An 18,472-nucleotide genomic window follows, 5' to 3' on the forward strand; every position below is an offset into this window, starting at 1 on the left:
TGCACCAAGTGTTACTACATGCTTTTAAGGTAGCTCTTCAGTTTGTACCTTCTTCCTACCACACACCCCATTCAAGGCGTTCACGGGCCTCACCAGCTGATCATGGGCTTATCGTTGCCCTGCCCTTACCACCTCCCCTGAGCTCGTCCCCTTCAGCCTGGCGTGTCTGTGCTGTGTGGGGTGGAAGGAAGAGCTGAAGAGCCCCTGTGAGGGTTCGCTCAACTGGCCAGGGACCTGGGTGGGCCAACGGTGGCTTCCAGACCAAGCACCTTGCTAATGTCGCCCCCTCCCCCTCTTCTCCCCCCACTCCAGTGGGCTCCCAGGATAGCTTGCTGGAGATCACCTTCCGCTCTGGAGCTCTTCCCGTGCTCTGTGACCCCACGACCCCGAAGCCAGAGGACCTGCACTCGCCACCCCTGGGCGCGGGCTTGGCCGACTTCGCCCACCCAGTGGGCAGCCCCTTAGGTAGGCGCGACTGCTTGGTGAAGCTGGAGTGCTTCCGCTTTCTCCCGCCCGAGGACACCCCGCCCCCTGCTCAGGGTGAGCCGCTGCTGGGCAGCCTGGAGCTCATCAAGTTCCGAGAGTCAGGCATCGCCTCGGAGTACGAATCCAACACGGACGAGAGCGAGGAACGCGACTCGTGGTCCCAGGAGGAGCTGCCCCGCCTGCGGAACGTCCTGCAGAGGCAGGAGCTGGGCGACAGCCTGGACGATGAGATCGCCGTGTAGGTGCTGTGGTGCTAGCAGGCGGAGGCCGTGGCCGAGGTGTGGAGGGGCCAAGTCTGGCTGCTGCCCGGGTAGGGGCTGCCGGCGAATGTGCACTGCTGAGGATACCCGGGGGCCCCGAACCGTTTACAGTTTCAGAAAAGGATTAGGGTTTTGCTTTGGAGGGTCAAGTGGGGAAGACATTGGATTCCCAGAAGTGAATCAGGTCCTGCCTCCTGCTTGCGACTACTGGGTGGGTGGGGGTTGGGCAAGGGGCCTCTCGGAGCCCATGGCTTTGGGAGAGGGTCCCTCTTGAGGACCACCAGGCTGCTGAAGGACCTGCTCCCTGCCCGCTGCATCATCAGGCTCCCCTGCTCTGTCGTGTGATGCCCCCTCGCCCCCCCCCCCACTTCTGTGGTCCCGACTATGAAGGGAAGCCATCGGTACCTTCTCAGGTACTCTGTGTTTGGATATCAGGATGCTACCAGTTGCCTAACTCTCCCCGACCTTCGTGGGAGGAATTCCTTCTCTAGGCCCTTGCAAAGATTGTAGAGGTCGAACGCTCAAGGCTGAAAGACAGGATAGTCCTTTCAGTGTGAATGTGGAATTGGGGTGTGTCACATCGCGGGGATAAGCTTTCAGATGAATTGGATCCAATCACTTTCTCTAGGTGGGCTTCAGGTGTTGCTCCTGAGGGAGACTGGGAGTTGACTGTCATTCAGGCCCTTGCCGTGAAAGCCCGTGGGGAGGACAACGTCTTGCCTGCCCCAGATCACTTAGGTCTGATCCCTCAGTGTGGATGCCCTGCCCGCCGCCTGCCTGCAAGTCCAGCTCATCCACGTGGAGGCTGGAAAGCTGCCCTGTCTCCCCTGTGTCCTGCCTCAGGGGGCTGTGCCAGCTGAAGCCTTTGTAGCACTCTTGCCTCTACAAAAGCCTCAGAGACCCGGAGCCCCCAGCCTTACCTCTCAACCTGTCCCTTCCACTGCGCAGTAGTGATCAAAAAAAAAAAAAAAAAAAAAAAGCAGAGACTGGTAGCTGAGACCACTCAAGTCCACTCTTCAGAATCACTGCCACTTAAGTCAGAAACGATAGTCACTTTGCCCTTGACCTGTCTCCCTGTGGATGCATGCCTCGAGCACACCTGTAAAAAGTGCCAGGTGCAATTCTCTTTTACCATCTAGGCCTAGAGATTACCACCTGGTACAGTGAGCTGATTGGGGCAGGGAAGGCTAGCTTACTTGTCCTTGGTTCCAATAAGGCCCTAAGTGGCTGTTAACAGATTTAAAGGTGCCTGAAGAGAGAGCTGAGACATGCTAGTGCCAAGTGTTGGGGAAATAAGACTTTATCTTGGACAGCAAACCACAGACCCAGACTGCAATATTATTTGGGGATCAGTTGGTAAGGATGTGGTTGCAAAGTTGAGCTCTTCAAGCCTAACTTGGCTTTATAAAATATAGAAGTGAAAGTGCAGATCTTTTCTTATAGCTACAGTTGGATTTCTTCTAGACCAGAAAGTCCAAATTAAGGAAATAAATGTAGCTTTGTGTTAGCCTTCCTTGGTGCACGAGGGTGTCAGTGGAATGGGACGGGTGCGTGTGTGTGTGCATGTGTGTACACGTGTGCTGGCATTGACACACACGTGTGAGGGAAGGTGTATACGTATGCATAGGCTTGTGAGAAGTGACCAGAGAGAAGAGAATGGGAATCTCCAGGGTGTTTGAATCAACAGTAGATTTGTGTTCTTTTCCTAATGTGCATTTGGTTGGAGAGAGGTGGTCCTGTTTTTGTTATACTTTCTGATTAATCATTGGACGTAGGTCCAGATACACAGGGAAGGAAGAACCATGAAATCGAAGGAGAGAGGTTAGGAGTCCGGTTTGCCTGAGCCTCTCTAGCTAGCTTACAAAATCCTACCCAGGCTTCCTTGAGTGTGGGACCTCTTAGCTCCTTAGAATTTGGGGTGTTCAGGGGAGTGGAAGGTCTGGCTTCTCCAGGCCCACTGCCTGCAAGCAGGGGCTGAGGACAAAGCCAGAGGCCAGTGGATTAGGTGTGTGGAATGTGGTAGGAGGAGGCTTCTTTGGGATGGAGAGAAGAGTGGGTGGGGGGCATAGTTTCTAAAAGGGTCTTGAAAACCTTGCCAAGGGAAGGAAGAAAGGAGACGGTGGAGAGGTTGAAGAATTGGAGAGACTAGTTCTATGTACCGCTGACTTGGGACCCATTTAAGACCCTTGCCCTCGGGGTGCCCCGCAGTGGTTTCCACCCACCTTGGCCCCATTCTTTCCCCAGTTCAGGCCCTCCTTGGAGCGCTGGTTTATGTGTTGGCATCCCACACCAGCGCGCACTAGGTGTGTTGGAGGTGAAGGAGACAAAGGACAGATCTAGGGGCCTTGAAGGGTCACCAGCCACTGGGAAGGAAAGGGAATGTTGCAGACCTGATCTCCGAGCAATGTCACCCTGTCCTCCTCTCTCCTTGCTTCTTGCTCTGCTAACTCAACTCCTGCCCCCCTCTTTTTCATCCTTCTACTCTGCCCCGTATGGAGGACAAGTGGACACCAGGGGCGCCTCCCTTACTGTACCTGCCCCAGCCTTTCCTGGGTGCCAGCAGACTCTTGGGTACACGAGGCTCCCACAGTTGCGGAGCCAGGAAAGAACTTCTCTGCACAGGATGGACTGTATATTGGGACTGAAAATCATATTCCTGCTTATACCAATGCTGTCTATAAAGCCTCTTCATAGCCTCACTTCTCTCAACTCTCATTTAGGGGTTGTATTCCTTTTATTTTCTCTCTGCCTGACTGCTTCCTCCCACTCTGCCCCCTCCCCCTGCGCCCTCTACTTCCTAAAACTGTGTGGCATTAACTCTGTTGGATCAACTCTCTGGGAAAAGATTCTGTTCATGTTAAGTGCACTTACTCCCTGGATGTTGTCACTAGTCTAGTGGCTTTTGCTAAATAAACCTTTCTTGTTTCTAAAAGCTTTTCCATTGTCTTTTCTTGCCTTTTCTATTCCACCTGCTCCTTCCCCCACCCGCCTCCCAACTTCCCGAGCCCGGTGGCATCAGCTCTGTGACGCACCATTCCCGAGGGTGTGTGGTGTTTAGAAAGAACTCGTGTGTTCCTTCAAGGAGCGGGGGAAGGTGGTGCCTTCAGGGGCAGTTGATTCAGACCAGCCTTGCAGGATCGGGCTGTACCAACGGTTCTTATCCAAGGGCGATTTCGCTCCCCCAAGGGCTGGATGTTCGGTGACGTCTGGAGACGTTTTTGGTTGTCACAACTCGGAAGGAGGCTATTGACACATAGTGGTTGGAAGCCAGGGATGTTGCTAAATATTCTACAGTGAACAGAACAGCCTCGCCACAAAGAATTATCCAGCCCAAAATGTCAGTAATGCCTAGGCTATACCCGTTTTTTTTTTTTTGGACTCTCCCAAACCCCAGGTCTTTTCAAACTCCAGACATCACTGGACTATACTGGCGGCAGCAGCAAATTTTGAGTGCTTGAAAAAGTACATCATAGATATTTTCAGATATAACTAAGATCATCAAGATTATAAAATTTCACTGACTCCCCGACTAAATGTCTGAAATATGTAGTTGGTAGGTTTCTGGATGGGCCCATTCCAGGAATGTCCATAGTGGAGGCAAACAGACTTCTTCCCACACCTGCCTAGAAGGGTTATGGTGTCACTGACACACAGCTCAGCAGAGGAGGCCTGACTCGTTGAGGTGTGGGCTTTCCTGCAGGGAGTAGAAATGAAAGGGGAGGAGGGATGCCGGCAGAGAGGATGTTAGAGAAATACGGAGCTGCAGGATCTCGCAAAACCCACATCGTGAAAACCAGGCTCCCCTGACTGGAACGCATAGCCATTTTGAAGGCAGAGGTCTTGTTAAACCTGATACTTTGGTAGGCCAGGCCTGAAGGAAAGTTGGAGGGTCAGATCAACCAGGGTTACACATATCCTCTGCCCTTTTCTGGCTGAGTGAACTGAACTGAGCCTTATTTTCTTATCTGTAAAATGGGAATGCAACACACCACATAAGGCTATAATGAAGAGTAGATGCGATGGTATTTTAGAAGCACCCAACAGAATGCCTGGCAGTGGCCCAGGGCACAATACAGTTTACCCCCTCATTAACTGGGTGGGGGGGGCCGTGTTTGTTCTGCTCGGTGCAGTTGTGCTCTGCGTGCATTTTCTGCTGAGCGGAAACTATTCAGAGCTCTGTACTGAGAAAGCTACTGGGGTCATAATGACCCTACGTTAAATGTGAAAGGTGGAAAGTACCCTGTCCTTAGGGAGAAAACGCTAAATTCTCGCACCTGCCAGGCCATGATTAGCGTGTGCTGTGGCCCTTGGGCTCAGTCCCTGGCCTTTGGGTGGATTTCTCTCTCTCTCTCTCCTTTTTTTTTTTTTTAAGCTGTGCTCTGTGCCCATGATGTGGGTGCCCTGGAGGAGGGAGTGAGGGCTGGGCAGAGGGAGAGAGACCAGATGAGGAGTGATTCCACGCCTGGTCCTGCCACAGACCATGCTGAGACTGCGACCGGTCTCCTCAAGTCCATTCCGTGTCCCCCTCCTTGTACTCCCTCAGGAGCCCTGTCGAGGGGACACACGTGCATAGTAGCGTCTGTAAGGAGAAGCCTCCGGGGGCTCCGGTGCCCTTTCCATTTAGGAAAGCAGGAGCTCAGGGTGAGGACTAAAGACTTGCCAGAGTCACTCATCTGCTCCCTCCGGGAACCGGGCCCTGGAAGCAATGGAATAATGTCAGGGCTGCCTGAAGACCACCCTGCCCCTCAGTGAGTGGGTGGGACCCTGCATGTCCTGGCTCCCAGGCCAGCTGGAGCCTGCAAATCAAGTAGACTCTGGGACTCTGACTTAGTGGGTAGAGGGTGAGGGAAAGAGTGGGGAACTGGGTGCAGGACTGGGAGTGCTCTCACAGCAAGGGACTGGTGTGTGATGGGGGTGTGAGCCAGCCTGTCTCTCACAAAAGAACCACCAATGATATATATTTTTTATTTTTGCGGTACGCGGGCCTCTCACTGTTGTGGCCTCTCCCGTTGTGGAGCACAGGCTCTGGATGCACAGGCTCAGCAGCCATGGCTCACGGGCCCAGCCGCTCCACGGCATGTGGGATCTTCCCGGACCGGGGCACGAACCCGCGTCCCCTGCATCGGCAGGCAGACTCTCAACCACTGTGCCACCAGGGAAGCCCCCACCAATGATATTTTAGCAGAACAGTGATAAGCAGAAGCAGCTTGGCCAAACTATAAAGTGGGGCTTCGGAAGACTTAAGTATGTGACCCCTGGAAGGGTAAGGGGAGATCCTCCACCCTAACCCATTGGCCAAGCAGTGGGGAAGCAGACACAAGGGGAGGGTTGGTGCCAGGGTCCCAGAAAGGAAATGCCCCCTTGCAGTGAAAGGGCCCACTGAGTCATTAGGGAGATGAAATGACAGGTAAATAAGGCCTAAAAATAAGACCATCAAACATAAGCTCTTTTTTCTGTAACCACATAATGGGCAAAACCGATGTCCTTGCTGCACCCTTGATGCTCATCCGTTTTTCTGGGTCAGAGTTGGCTATGAGGTTTGCTCAGAAATGGAATAAGGGTCAGGGCTGTCTGCTGGGACATTTCTTGGTACTAGGAAGCAGTGTTTTCACATGTTTACCCGGCTTTTCAGACATGACTCAACAGAGCCATGTAAAGATACCCCCGAGGCCAGAAGTGATCTGTTTTGCTTCAGCCAGAGATGTCCCTTCCAAATGAAGGATCATGGTACACGTGGTGGGAATGGGCCCCAGCCCTGTTTGCCTCTTTTCTGCCTTATGCGTGGGGCATGTTGTCCTCCCTGTTCCACCCCTCAGAAGATCTAACACCTAAGAAGCTTTCAAACTGTGCAGAGATTCTGCTGGTGGAACCGACAGAAAAGGGCGTTCAACCCTTCTCCCTCAGTGTGAGTTCTCCCACGGTGCAGGGCAAGGACCCATCACAGGACCAACAGGAAGGCCAGGGTCTTAGAACAGTGGTTCTCATACTTGAGCTGCATCAGAATCACCTAGAGGTCAATTAGAACACAGATTGAGGGGCCCACCCCCCAGAGTTTCTGATTCTGTAGGTCTGAGAATTTCATTTCTAACAAATTCCCCAGGGATGCTCACACTGCTGGTCTGAGCACCTCACTTTGAAAACCACCATTTTAGAAGATAGTCTCAAACTTTGGGTATTGTCTTTCAAAAAACAAAACAAAACAAAAAAAGAGGCAGGGAGATGGGCCTGGTGTTGCGAGGCACCCGGTAGCAGAAGGGGAATGGGATGGGGACCAGGGACTGAGAAGGACAGGTGGTACAGGGTGACCTCAGACTTGACAGAAGGCTGTCACTAACTTTGGTTTATTGGTCTCTCTGTAGAGACATAAATAGGCATCATCTCCTGTTTACCTAAAGCGTTGTCCGCTAACAAGACAGCTGCCGCCACCCAGCAGGCCTACTTGAAGGCCTGGCAGCTGCCTGAGGAAAGCCTGTCTCCCGGCCGGCCCTTCTGCTCCTTGCCCCAGAGGGTTTTGAGCTTGCGATAGTACACCTTGCAGCTGAAACCCTCCTTGTAGCCCCCCTTGATGTGGCTCTTGAGGGAGTGCAGCGTCGGGTACATACGGCAGCAGGCCGCACACTTGTAGCCGTTCTGCTGGGCCGGGTACCACTTGGAGGCCATTAGGATGTCCTGGGATGTGATGTAGTCTGTGGAATCCAGGCCGTGTCTGGATTTCTTGGTGGCCTCTTGGGGGCAGGTGTTCTCTGGGGAGGAGGAGGATGAGCAGATGCTCTCAGCCGTGTCCTCTGGGAGGCAGCTGTCCCCCCTGCCCTCGTCCCGCTGCACCTCTGGGAAGCTGTAGGTCTCCAGGTGGCTCTCTCTGTCCTTGCATACAAAGTAGCTGTAAGGGGAGAACCAGGGCCGGTAGATGGTGCAATTCCTCCTCAGCTTCTCTCTGTTTGGGGGGTCCCCCGAGATGCAGCCTGCAAAGGAAAGGGCTGGGTCTGAGCCTCGAGCCGGGCAGGGAGCAGTGAGACCTGGGGTGGCTGGAGGCCGGGTGGAGAAGCAGAAGGGCAAGAAAGCAGGTAGTCAGGCAGGACCTCAGGTTACCTCTGCCCCTCCTTGAGTGCAGTTCTGAGAGCAGACAGAGGATGGGGTGGGGAGAGCAGGCTAAGGCCTTCCTTCCTGCTGTCCAGAGAAAAGCAGTTTGATCTCTAGGTAGAGATTCCCCTTGCAATGACTAAGCCTTGGCGTTTGTCAGGTGCATCCCTCCCTGCAGGCACCTTTCCTCTGCCTCCTCTGAGGATAGACACAGGTGGCTCAGCAGGCAGCCAGACCTCTGGCCTCCTAGAGCCCCTCTTTCTACCACCACTGGTTGTGGCCGTTTCTCCAGCCTCACTGTCTGCCTGCAACAGCCCAGTCAGGCAGAAAGTGCTGTTCTCCCTCAGCCTGAGAGACAGGAGAGGAGAAGCAGAGGACTTCACAGACCTGCAGGTCTCTGCTAAAGGAAGCACCGGACAGGAGACTGCAGTGGGGACAGGCAGCACGCGGCGATCCCACACACAGGCACCCTGCCCTTAGGGGAGCAGCCCCTGTTCCCCCAGCTTCTCACATGTGCCCATCTGAGTCAGAGAAGGCCTCACCTGCTGAGAGCACCGTGTTGTGCACCCCATGCCGGAGAGCGCCGCTTTGGTACTGGGGTGGCAGGGCCTGAGCTGGGCTGGACGCCTCAGTAGGAGACACAGTCTTTGCAATGCCTGGGTTACAGAGGAAACACTCTGGTGAGCTGAGCAAGGTTGGGCGTCCTCTTGTTGGGGCCCCTCCCCCCGAGACATACCTAGAGGTTCAACCTTGGTGCTTTAAGGCACTGCAAAACTGAAGCAAAACAATGACCTTTGTGGCATCCACATAGGCAGAGCTATTCTGGATGACCTCCTGGGGAATTCCAAATGGGGTGCTGGTGTCATTGAGGCCCTGGAAAGGTCCTCTCCAAAGAAGAATATAAGATGTGGACCAGACGACAGCTTTCTGCCTGGCCCTCCCCGCTCTTGACCCTCCTGCAGCTGAGAGAGAGGGGGGGGGGAGGAGAGGGGGAGGGAGAGGGGGAGGGGGAGAGAGAGAGAGAGAGAGAGAGAGAGAGTGTGTGTGTGTGTGTGTGTGTGTGTGTGTGTGTGTGTGTGTGTGTGTGTGTGTGTGTGTGTGTGTGTGTGTGTGTGTGTGTGTGTGTGTGTTTTCACTCTGCATTGCAGCCTTTGGGTCCCTGGAGGGCCCAGAGGAGGGAGTCTGGTCGAGGACCGCGTAGCTATGTTACAAGATCCCTTTGAGGACGAGAAGCCCATTTCTCCAATTAAAACGCCTCCCACCCACAGCCAGAGAGTGTTCAGGTGGACCCCAGCTGCCTGATGGTTGCTAATACTTGGATTAAGAAGCTGGCTTGCCTCAAATCGCAGAGCAGTGGCTGTGCTCAGTTTGGGAAACGGATACAAATGTCCCGTGTATAGGCAAACGGATGCTTAGGAGAACCACTTCACAGAACAGCATTTCTCAGACTTTCATGTGCATAGGAATCACCTGGAGATCTTGTTAAAAATGCAGATTCTGATTCAGCGGGTCTGAGGTAGGGCCTGAGATTCTGCCTTTTTCTGACAAGCTCCCAGGTGATGGTGACGTTGCAGGTCCATGGACCATGCTTTGAATAGCAAGTCCTCAGCACATTCAACTTTATTCCAGGATAGGCTCATCAGTTCCCCCCTGCCTTAGGTTCCTTCTGATGGATTGATAAGTCTAGATCTTCTCCAGGTTGTCAAAACAGGGCTGAAACTAGTACATACTCCTTACTTAGACAAACTGTCACTTTGAGGGTTCATGCAGATTCAGAGGGGGAAAAAAGCCTGATAACAAATGTTTCCCCCATCCTTCCCTTGCAAGAAATGAATCAACAGCAGGAACTACTTACCATGTAGGCAACATTTTGAAAAATTATTTTCTCCCCACGTGTAATTTGACTTTCTCACTAAATCGTGGTCCTGTAACATGATCTGGTAGAGTACTCAATTACAAGCTTCAGAAAACCACATTTTTGTGGCCCTAGTGGCACGAGAGTTTACCTGGCAAGCTGGTGGCACGTGAGGGCGTGATATCAGGAAAAGTGCTCAGAGCAGAGGAAGAGATTCGAGGTCCAGAAATGCTGAGGAGTGAGAAGTTCTCCATATTCTGACTACTGAAGTGTATGGAGGTCACACACGCCTGCTTCCAGGAGGCTGGTTGGGTTGTCCAGGCAATAAACATTCTGAGCTCAGCTGACATCACAAAAAGGCCACATGATTCTACTCGCCAGGGAGGTTATCCCTCTCGGAAGATGGATGGGGTCTGTAGCAAGCAAGATAAAAAAATTTTAAAGATGTTTTTCACTTGTCATTCTTCCGTGGCCTGTCTTGATTGGGGATACCCAGAGAGAGGGAGGAATGTAGTAGAGACCTGATAGCGATGTTGTCTATGCGCCCCCTCTGTTCTCTAGTGTCCCTTTTCCATGTCGTTGCTGTCACCACCCCCAGCTCTGGGATCCTCTGTCCTCTCTTAATGACCTCTTTGCTTTTTTCATCTGCCTAACCTCTGTCACCAGATGTTTTTGTTGTTTTACGTTAGTTTCTGTTTTTTTTGGTTTGGGGTATATTTTTTTACATTTCTCTTTGGAAATAATTTCAAACTTATAAAAAGCTGCAAAAATAAAATTTGAACAGAGAACACCCACGTAACCTGTATCTAGATTTTCCTATTGTTAACATGTTACTCCATTTGTCTTATCAATTCCCTCCCTCCCTCTCTGCCTCTCTGTGTGTCTACATTTTTTTTCTGAGATATTTGAAGGTAAATTACAAACATAATGTCCCTTTGTGCCTAAATACTTCAATATGCACGTCCTAAGAATAGGGACCAAATACTGTTTTAAATGGTGCTGTCTGTTTTTAGCAAATGACTAAAACATAAATGGGTGACTTAGCACCATTTTGCTCATTATAAGCAATTTGGTAGTAAGGCTATGTACTCAGAGTGACGAGGTAGCCTCTTCTCTTTGCTTCCCTTCTGTCATGTAACAACCTGGCCAGCCTGCTAGCTAGAGGGTTGAAAGATGAGCTTGAAGGTGCCCCATTCTAGATCATCATGACTAGATGCATACAGGGCTTTAGATCTAAAGGTGGGTATGTTTGTGCTGGGTGGGAAAGGTCTGGCCCAGCCCGTAGTCAGCAGTGGGCTCCCCTCACAGTGTGTGGAGCAAGTGTGAGTTAGCATGTGCATGTGAGATTCCAGAGTTGTCTTCCCGCCCGTGTTTATTCACAGTACTTAAACATTTGCAGGACAGTGCGGAGAATGAGATCTCATGGACCTCCTTCATAGCCTGGTTTGGAACGTTAGAACGTGATAGGGTGTAACTTGACGCCGTGTACCTTGGCAACTTTGAGGGTATTGGCAGTCTCACTTGGCCGTCATGGTGTAGAGAAGGATCGTGGGTCTGGGAGTCAGTCTATGTGAGTTCTAACCCCTGCTCTGCCGTTACCTCCCTGTGCGGTATTAGGCAGACCTCTCTGCCACCTGCCTTTCCCATTTTGTTAATTTAGACGGTTGGAGTGGATGAATGAACGTCTTTCCGGTCGAAAATCTAGGGATTCACATGTTGGAAACGAGACAGCAAAAAAACGAGTGACGTACACAGGATCCAGAAGACTTAGAATTTCATGTTGCCTTGGCCCATTGCATTCCTCCCACTGCCAGCTAGGAACTTCAGATATACTTAATGTAAAGGGGCCTCAGAACATTGGGGGAAATACAGGAGGCTGCACCAGCACCTGTTTGTAGAATTTTTAAAATACAGCTCTGTTTTGGTTTATTAAAAAGCATACGGGAACCTGGTCATCCAGGTCTGTTACACTCCTCATAGCAGGACCCCTGTCTTGCGTGCTATATCCTCTTGGTGGGCTGTTGCTGGTGACCCAGACGGGAGCTGACACTCCCATAGTGGTCGGTCACTACATAAAATGTGTCTCTCTCTCTCGTTTGTTTCCCGCCTGCTTTCCGAGCCCCTTTCTCGGACAGGTAAGATACTGTCTTTCTTTTGGATGACTTTGGCCCCAGATGCTCCCCTCTGCTTGGCTATGTGCATGCTGGGGGGTGCTGTTAGGAGGGCCACCTGGTTGGGATCCAGTCACCTTTCTTTCTGCCATCACCATTATTTTCTGAGCCACCAAGCCTCCCGTCCTGACAGAGTGTGGGGTCATTAGTGCCTCCAGCAGGAAAGGGGCTCGCTGCACATCCCTCAGATGTAAAGATGAAGGGAGCCCCAGCCAGAGTCCTGCTTTGGAGAGAAGGGCAGTTTTTCCCGGCCTGACCTCAAGAGCCCCCGTGGACCGCTCCCGGAGGAGGGGGTTTTGAGTGTCTTTTGTAAATGGAAAAAGCCTTGGGGAATAGCTTTTCTACGATGTTAGCCCATAATGCAGTCAGTTTTAAGTATTCATATCAAAAGTCAATTCAATGAATTTATTAAATGCCTACTGTTGTGCAAGGCCCTATGCTGAACATTATAGACAAAAAATGTCACTTAAGATGCTTCTTCCCATCAAGGGACTTACTTTATTATTAAAGACAAGATGTATTTACCAGAAGACTTAAGAGAATTATGAAGAGAGTATATGATGAGCTATCTTTAAATTACTTAAGAATTCAGTGTATACATCCTGAAGGGTAGAGAAACAAGAAGTACAGGAAATCTAAAATGGTGCTTAATCCAAAAGTTATTTATGTTTCTTAGAATGTGTTTCTTCAATAATTATAATCAAAGGGGCTCACAATTTACAAGTCACTTTGCCAGGTGTTTCTGGTACTTACACTTTTAGAAGTGAATGTGTCTGCTCTGAACACTCACATTAAACCAGTAAGGAAACAGCCACAGAACTATATGAACCCGAAAGTGGTGGGGATTGGCCCTCTTCCCTGGCATATATCTCTTGAACATTTGCTCTAGTTTCATGGTGGCCCCAATACTTTCTGGTTTGGGGGGGAAATCATTAAATGCTTTAGTTTCCAAAGGCTTCTCTGCTAGTTTGCAGAGTTCACGATTAAAGAAAAATTAGAAGGATATGGGACATGATAGGTAAATTATGCAAAAGTGGATGACATGGCAAGATTTATACTCTCAGGAGAAGACTTAAGAGTCGATACCCCTGTTGTGGGATGGGCCGGGATCTCCTCCTAGTGTGCTGGGTCTACGTCTGGAGCCCAGCCAGCCTGAACCAGTCGGCTCTGTGCCCCGTGTCCCAGGGATGCTCTAGTCGAGTTCCTAGCATGTCCCCTGCAGTGGTGCTTTTCTTGCACGTGGGTTAGGGGCAGTTACAGAGGTGAAGACTGTGGGGTTCATCACAGGGGGAGATCTCCACTCCTCCCACAGCTTCCTCCTGCTGCCCGAAGACCCTTAGCATATGGCTTATTGAGGTAGTTGGCTCAGAAGGGATATCTCTGCGTAAAACCACAATAAAGAGAAATGCTCCCCAGTGCCCAGGACTCAGCAGTGCAGAGCAGAGAATTGCTTTATGCAAAAGTTCAACGGAAGAAAACGTATACCCTAACCTCAGTTACTCTTAGGAAGGCTCGGCAGGAGTAGGCACTTAGCAGAGGTATTGACCAGGAGCAGAGCCTATGCCCAAATCGCTCTCCTCCTCTGAGACCGACAGAATATCTGGAGTAGCTGGTAAGGACAGCAACCTCAAGCCTGCTTCCAAGGCCCCAGAGTGGGTCTGGCTGCACTGAGGCCTGAGCTGGATTTCCTGGTGGGGAGAGGCTGCCTCTGTGCAAGTGTGTGGACAGCGTGGCTTAGAGCCCTGAGCTCTAGCCATTCCAACTACAGACCTCGGAGCTACTGTGGTCTCGGTCTCCACGATTCTCTATCTGCATTTCAGGGTATTTATTGAGCACCTACTGTGTGCCACACCCAGGCTAGCTGTTAAAGACACAAAGATGAATGAGACATGGCTTCTGCCCTGCAAGTGTTTACAACCCAGTGGGTCTCCTCCCAGCCCTTTGAGTTAATCTTTCCAGCCGAACAGAGATCCCTGAGAGGCAGACTGTGCACGAGGCATATTTAGGCATTTATTCCATTGCAAGGCAGGAGAAGTAGTGGCAAGAGCCCTGAGCTTTAGGTGAGAAAACCTGGGTTCTAGTTCCCACTGTGCCAGTAATTGGGCTGTGACCTCGGGCCCAGCAGTTCATTACTCTGAGCCCCGTCTTCTTCCTCTGTAAAGAGAAATCTTACCATGCCCCACCTTACTAGCTTGTGAAGATTAAGTGAGCTGGCGTTTGTCAGCTTCCTCCTGCTTCCTTGGCACCAAGTGCTTTGTCCACTTGGCGTGAACTGGTTCTGAACCACCACTTAGCATCTCTCTGCATGCAGCTGTCCCATTCTCCCAAGTTCCACCTCCAAGAGAAGTGAGCATTTTTCATGGAGAAAACGTGCTACACATGTAACTTTTTAGCAGGGAGCTTCCAACTCCCAGCCTCATACTTGCCATCCCTCCACCAGCTTCTACCCCAGCGCCTGAGTCAGAGAGCTCCACATGTGCTCATGGCAGTGTAAAAATGTCACATCTCATTGCTTCATCCTTGTTTGTCTTTACTTCAAAGGGCCTGGTGACCCCAAGGTAAGGGGTTAAGCCATGAGTCAAGGAGGCATGTTTAAAGGGATACGTTAGCTTTTTTGTGGCTAGAGTTCATCACTGATTAACCTGGGTGAGGCAGAACTAGAATTTCTGGTCCCACATCCCATCAGAACAACTGGATCGGAAGGTTCAAGAGTGTCTTTGCTGCCTCCCTCTTGACTATTTCCAAAACCTCATGAAGTTACAAGTTGTGGGTGTGGTATCAAAAGTGATGGGGTCGAGGCCCCCCTCCCCTCCCCTCACCGGCTCTCTGTCTTTCCCTCTTTGTTTGTAGTCGACCACAGCATGTTTGAGAACTTGAACACGGCCCTCACTCCAAAGCTCCAGCCAAGCCGCTCCTTCCCCCACGTGTCCAGGCCCGCGGCCCCCAGCTCTGCCGCCCTGGGGTCTGTGGAGCCCGGAGGGCCTGGACTCTGGGTGGGCAGCAGCCAGCACCTCAAGAACCTGGGCAAAGCCATGGGGGCCAAGGTTAACGACTTCCTGCGGAGAAAAGAGCCCTCGAGCCTGGGCAGCGTGGGCACGATGGAGGTCAACAAGACTGCAGGGGCCCAGCTGGCCGGCGGGGCTGACGTGGATGACGGAAGGTGAGTGCATCTCTCCCTCCCGCCCTGACATCCTTACGGGTCTGGACCCACTGGAAGAGGCCTGCGACAAACTGTAGTGTCTAGAGGGGAGAATGGCCTTGGGGTAGGGACGGAGGTTGTCACGTAAAGAACAGCTGAAGGATCGGGCCATGTTTGCGGGAGCCGGCTTCAATGCTCCCACCACGGCTGACGTTTACGGCGTGCCCATCATGTCCTAGCACCGTGCTGTGCTTCCGCTGCGTTATTTTACCGAACCCTGAAACAGCCTTCTGAGATGAAGTATATCATTTCCATTTTGCAGGTAAAGCAGGTTCAGAGAGGTAACGTGAGGAGCTTAAGGTTACAAAGTTAGTAAATGGCAGAGCTGGATTCAAACCCAGGCATTGCCGGAAGCTCCCCGGGGGGATTCTGACACCCAGCCACGCCTGAGAAGTGCTGCCCTGACTGTTGGTAGTGGAGAAGCCGGCGTCTGGTGGAACCCACCGGTCAGGGGGGAGGGGAGCCTGCTTTGGCAGCCCTCCCGTATCCAGCCTCGTTTTAGACACCTACACTCCCCAAGTGGTGATGCGCTTTTCAGGGCTATTGTGTAGGTTCTGACGGGACGCGGTTCACCAGTGGTCCCAGTGTTAACACTTCGTGCTGTTGTGAACACCGAGTGAGGAGGTGACAGGCCCAAAGCCATTTGTGCTCCAACTGCCGAGACTCGCACGCTAAACCAAGAACGAGAGCCCGGAGCGAAAAGCCCTTCCCGGGTGGGTGAGTGGAAGGTGCAGCACGGTGTCTCTCCAGCCTTATGTCAGCTCATGTCACCAACCTTATAGGTCATCCCTGCAGGAAGCATTCCCTCGGCTGGATCCCCCGCCTCCTACCACCAGGAAGCGAACCCCTCGGGCCCTGAAGACCACCCAGGACATGCTGATTTCATCGCAGCCAGTCCTAAGCAGTCTGGAGTATGGGACAGAGCTGTCACCTGGGCAGCCCCAGGACTCCCCTCCCACTGCCCAGCCCAGCCCAGCAGATGCTTCACAGCCAGAGGCCATCATGGAAATGGTGGACAGGGGCGAGGCTCTGCCCAATGGAGAGGTTTCCCTGTCGGTACCTGACCTAATCCACAAGGACAACCAGGACGAACCGAAGCTAAAGGTGACTGAGTGCCGAAGGGCCTCCTCCCCTGGCCTCATCGAGAGAAACGGCCTCAAACTCAGCCTGAGCCCCATCAGCCTGGCTGACCCTCTGGAGGACAGCAGCCCGCCTCCTCGGGCACGGACCTCCAGCCTTGACATGGAGGGCCCTCACCCAGACCTGCTGTCCTTTGAGTAGAGCTGCTTCTGCTCCTGCTGAGACCCCCTCCCCTCTGCTCGCTTCTTCACCGCACACCCTGGCCCTTGCCCCGGCTCCACCCTGCTGTGTGTCCTGCTTGCACAAGGCTCAGCAGAGCCAGTCTTCCACACGGGCTGCTGCAGCGCCACAAGTCCATGTGTAGTCCTAGTTCAAGAGTCCGTCCGTGGAATGGCTCCTCGGCGTGCTGGCTGCAGCCCTTGGATACCAGGGCGCCTCTGCTCCGAGTTGCCCTGGCTTCCCACTGACCTGCAAGGCCAGCAGCCCAGGATGAAGGGTATTCTCTCTGCCTGGCTCCCACATGCTTCCTGCTCTTCTCCATCCCATGCCCTCCTGGTTCCTTCCTTCTCCTCCCTGGGGGCCAGAGGCCTCCTGCCTCCGGAGGAATCAGGCTGGATGAGGGATGACGGGTTTGGCTCGATGATGGGCCCAGGCCCAGAAAGCCGCATACCCTGAGCACAGCCCAGCCACAGCTCCTCCTGACCCCAAGACAGCACAGGCCCTTGGGTTGTTACCTCGCCTCTGCCCGTGTGGATGCAAGCCGGGGGCAGTGCTTACCGGACCTGAGACCTCGGGCAGCCGTGTCGACACCCCGGGTTCACAGGGTGTGTCTCTTCTAGCCTGAGGCAGGGCACGGAGCCAGCCACCGAGAGCGCCTGCCCGGCATGGGAGTGTGGAGAGGCACTGGGCAAGATGATGCAGCCAGCTACGCTCGGGCTCCTTGCACAGAAGAGACCCGGGCTTCCCTTGCTGTGCGTGAAGACAGGGCTAGGCAGGCCCTGGCAGAAGCAGCAGAGCACGTTCTGATTTTGTTTGGCGGGGAGGGCCCAGGAACCTGGCGTCCAGGGAGCTGGTCCCGAGAGAACCCAGAGCAGTAGTGGGGGAGGCAGTGAAAACGGGATGGGGAAAGAGTAGTCGTAAGGGCTCAGAGCAGCTTTTCAGGGTTTCCACAGCGTGATGTGATGTAGTTCTAGGGTCTAGGCGTGGTAAGTGCAGGAAGCAAGGTGAGAAGTGTGAGAGGTTGGATTGTGGTAGGAACCGTGGAGCAGGCCACGCTTAAGTAGGAGGCGCTCCGCTCTCGTACAGAAGGTGCTGTCTACCTGCCTGCCTCTGGGGTCTCTGTGAAGGACTGACAGTTCACACAGCCCCACTGGTTCTGCCCTCCTGGGTTAACCCACGTCTGTGTTCCTGTCTCCCACCAGGGGTCCTGTCATGCTGTTTTCCTGTGGCCAAGAGACCCTGTCGGGGGGTGATCCCAACCCCGGGGGCCTTTGCAGCAAGAAGAGAACATGCCTTTTTTTGAGCAAGGTGGCTGGGTCCCCGGGAGAAGGCTGGGAGTGGCACATCTGGCCAGAGTGGGCTGTTCAGTTCTCCTTCTGTGACTCCTGCCGCCTCCCCTTTTCTATTCTTTGTTCAGCTTCCCACTCTGGGTGCCCCAGAGCTCACTGCCCACTTCATCTCATCACCCAGTTCCTGCTCCCCAGGAACCACCCCTGCCTTATAAAATGTCCAAGCTAACTCCTGTAGACCTGGGAGCCTCGGGGGACCACCGGGATGCAGGTGCCCTTCCCGCCTCCTTGCTTCTGCAGCCGGGGGCCTTGCCGTAGCTCTCCCGCCGCCTTTTCTCCTACCCTGCGTTCTCAGAGTGAAGCTTTGTCTCATCTTCCTCAGGAGGGTCCAGGCACGCCGGGCACCTTGCAGGCCGTGGTGAAGTGAGGAAGGCTGTTACTGAATTGAGTCGATCCTGACTTACTCCAGGAATATCACAAAGATGTTGATCTCTGACCCTGATGCTCAGAAGTTCTCAGGACTAGCATTTGGGGGCCCGTGAGTTTTCCCACAATGGCTTGGGGTTCTGCACAAAACACAGAGCTGGGGGCAGAGAACTAAACCCACGTGCTGGCAGCTAGCCCACTCTCATCTGTGCTTCCATCCCAGAAGCTTGGTTTGCTTCTCTGATGGGAAACTTACCAGGTTCCTGCGCTCTGGGGCTACTCCTCTCCCAGAGACCAGGGTGGCTCTGGCCGGGTGTTATTGTAGCCATAGGTGCAGAGGTGGCAGGCCCGGGCTGACTTAAGCACCCTGCTCTCTGCTCCACACCCAGCCGCTGCTGAGGTCCTGG

General features: G+C 53.0%; 3 protein-coding genes across 8 annotated transcripts in view; 2 read left to right on the forward strand and 1 right to left on the reverse strand.

The window, feature by feature from the left end:
* Nucleotides 1-806, forward strand: part of NOS1AP (nitric oxide synthase 1 adaptor protein) — a 289,665-nt gene extending 288,859 nt beyond the window's left edge. For all 5 annotated transcript variants that reach the window (XM_079913809.1, XM_079913810.1, XM_079913813.1 and 2 more), the window contains one exon: nt 313-806. In XM_079913809.1, the coding sequence (XP_079769935.1) occupies nt 313-728 (416 nt within the window). In that variant the 3' untranslated portion in view covers nt 729-806. The remainder of the gene's footprint in view (nt 1-312) is intronic.
* LOC307182510 (uncharacterized protein C1orf226 homolog) lies at nt 346-17,671 on the forward strand. Its single transcript, XM_079913843.1, has 3 exons — nt 346-465; nt 14,703-15,012; nt 15,834-17,671. Exons 2-3 carry the CDS (start codon nt 14,714-14,716, stop codon nt 16,330-16,332), a joined length of 798 nt encoding a protein of 265 aa, XP_079769969.1. The 5' UTR covers nt 346-465; nt 14,703-14,713; the 3' UTR covers nt 16,333-17,671.
* SPATA46 (spermatogenesis associated 46) lies at nt 7,182-10,783 on the reverse strand (the record flags this gene model as incomplete). 2 transcript variants are annotated; one of them, XM_079928078.1, is made up of 3 exons in its annotated part: nt 9,833-10,783; nt 8,369-8,482; nt 7,182-7,708 (listed from the first exon to the last, which is right to left on the reverse strand). In XM_079928078.1, the coding sequence occupies exons 1-3, from the start codon at nt 10,029-10,031 to the stop codon at nt 7,182-7,184; spliced, it is 840 nt and encodes a 279-aa protein (XP_079784204.1). In that variant the 5' UTR covers nt 10,032-10,783. The 2 variants fall into 2 exon arrangements, with proteins under 2 accessions (XP_079784204.1, XP_079784205.1); XM_079928079.1 differs by lacking the exon at nt 8,369-8,482.
* Nucleotides 17,672-18,472: the final 801 nt, after the last annotated feature.

Source organism: Stenella coeruleoalba (assembly GCF_951394435.1).
Source record: "Stenella coeruleoalba genome assembly, chromosome: 1".
In the NCBI taxonomy this organism is placed as follows: Eukaryota; Metazoa; Chordata; class Mammalia; order Artiodactyla; family Delphinidae; genus Stenella; species Stenella coeruleoalba.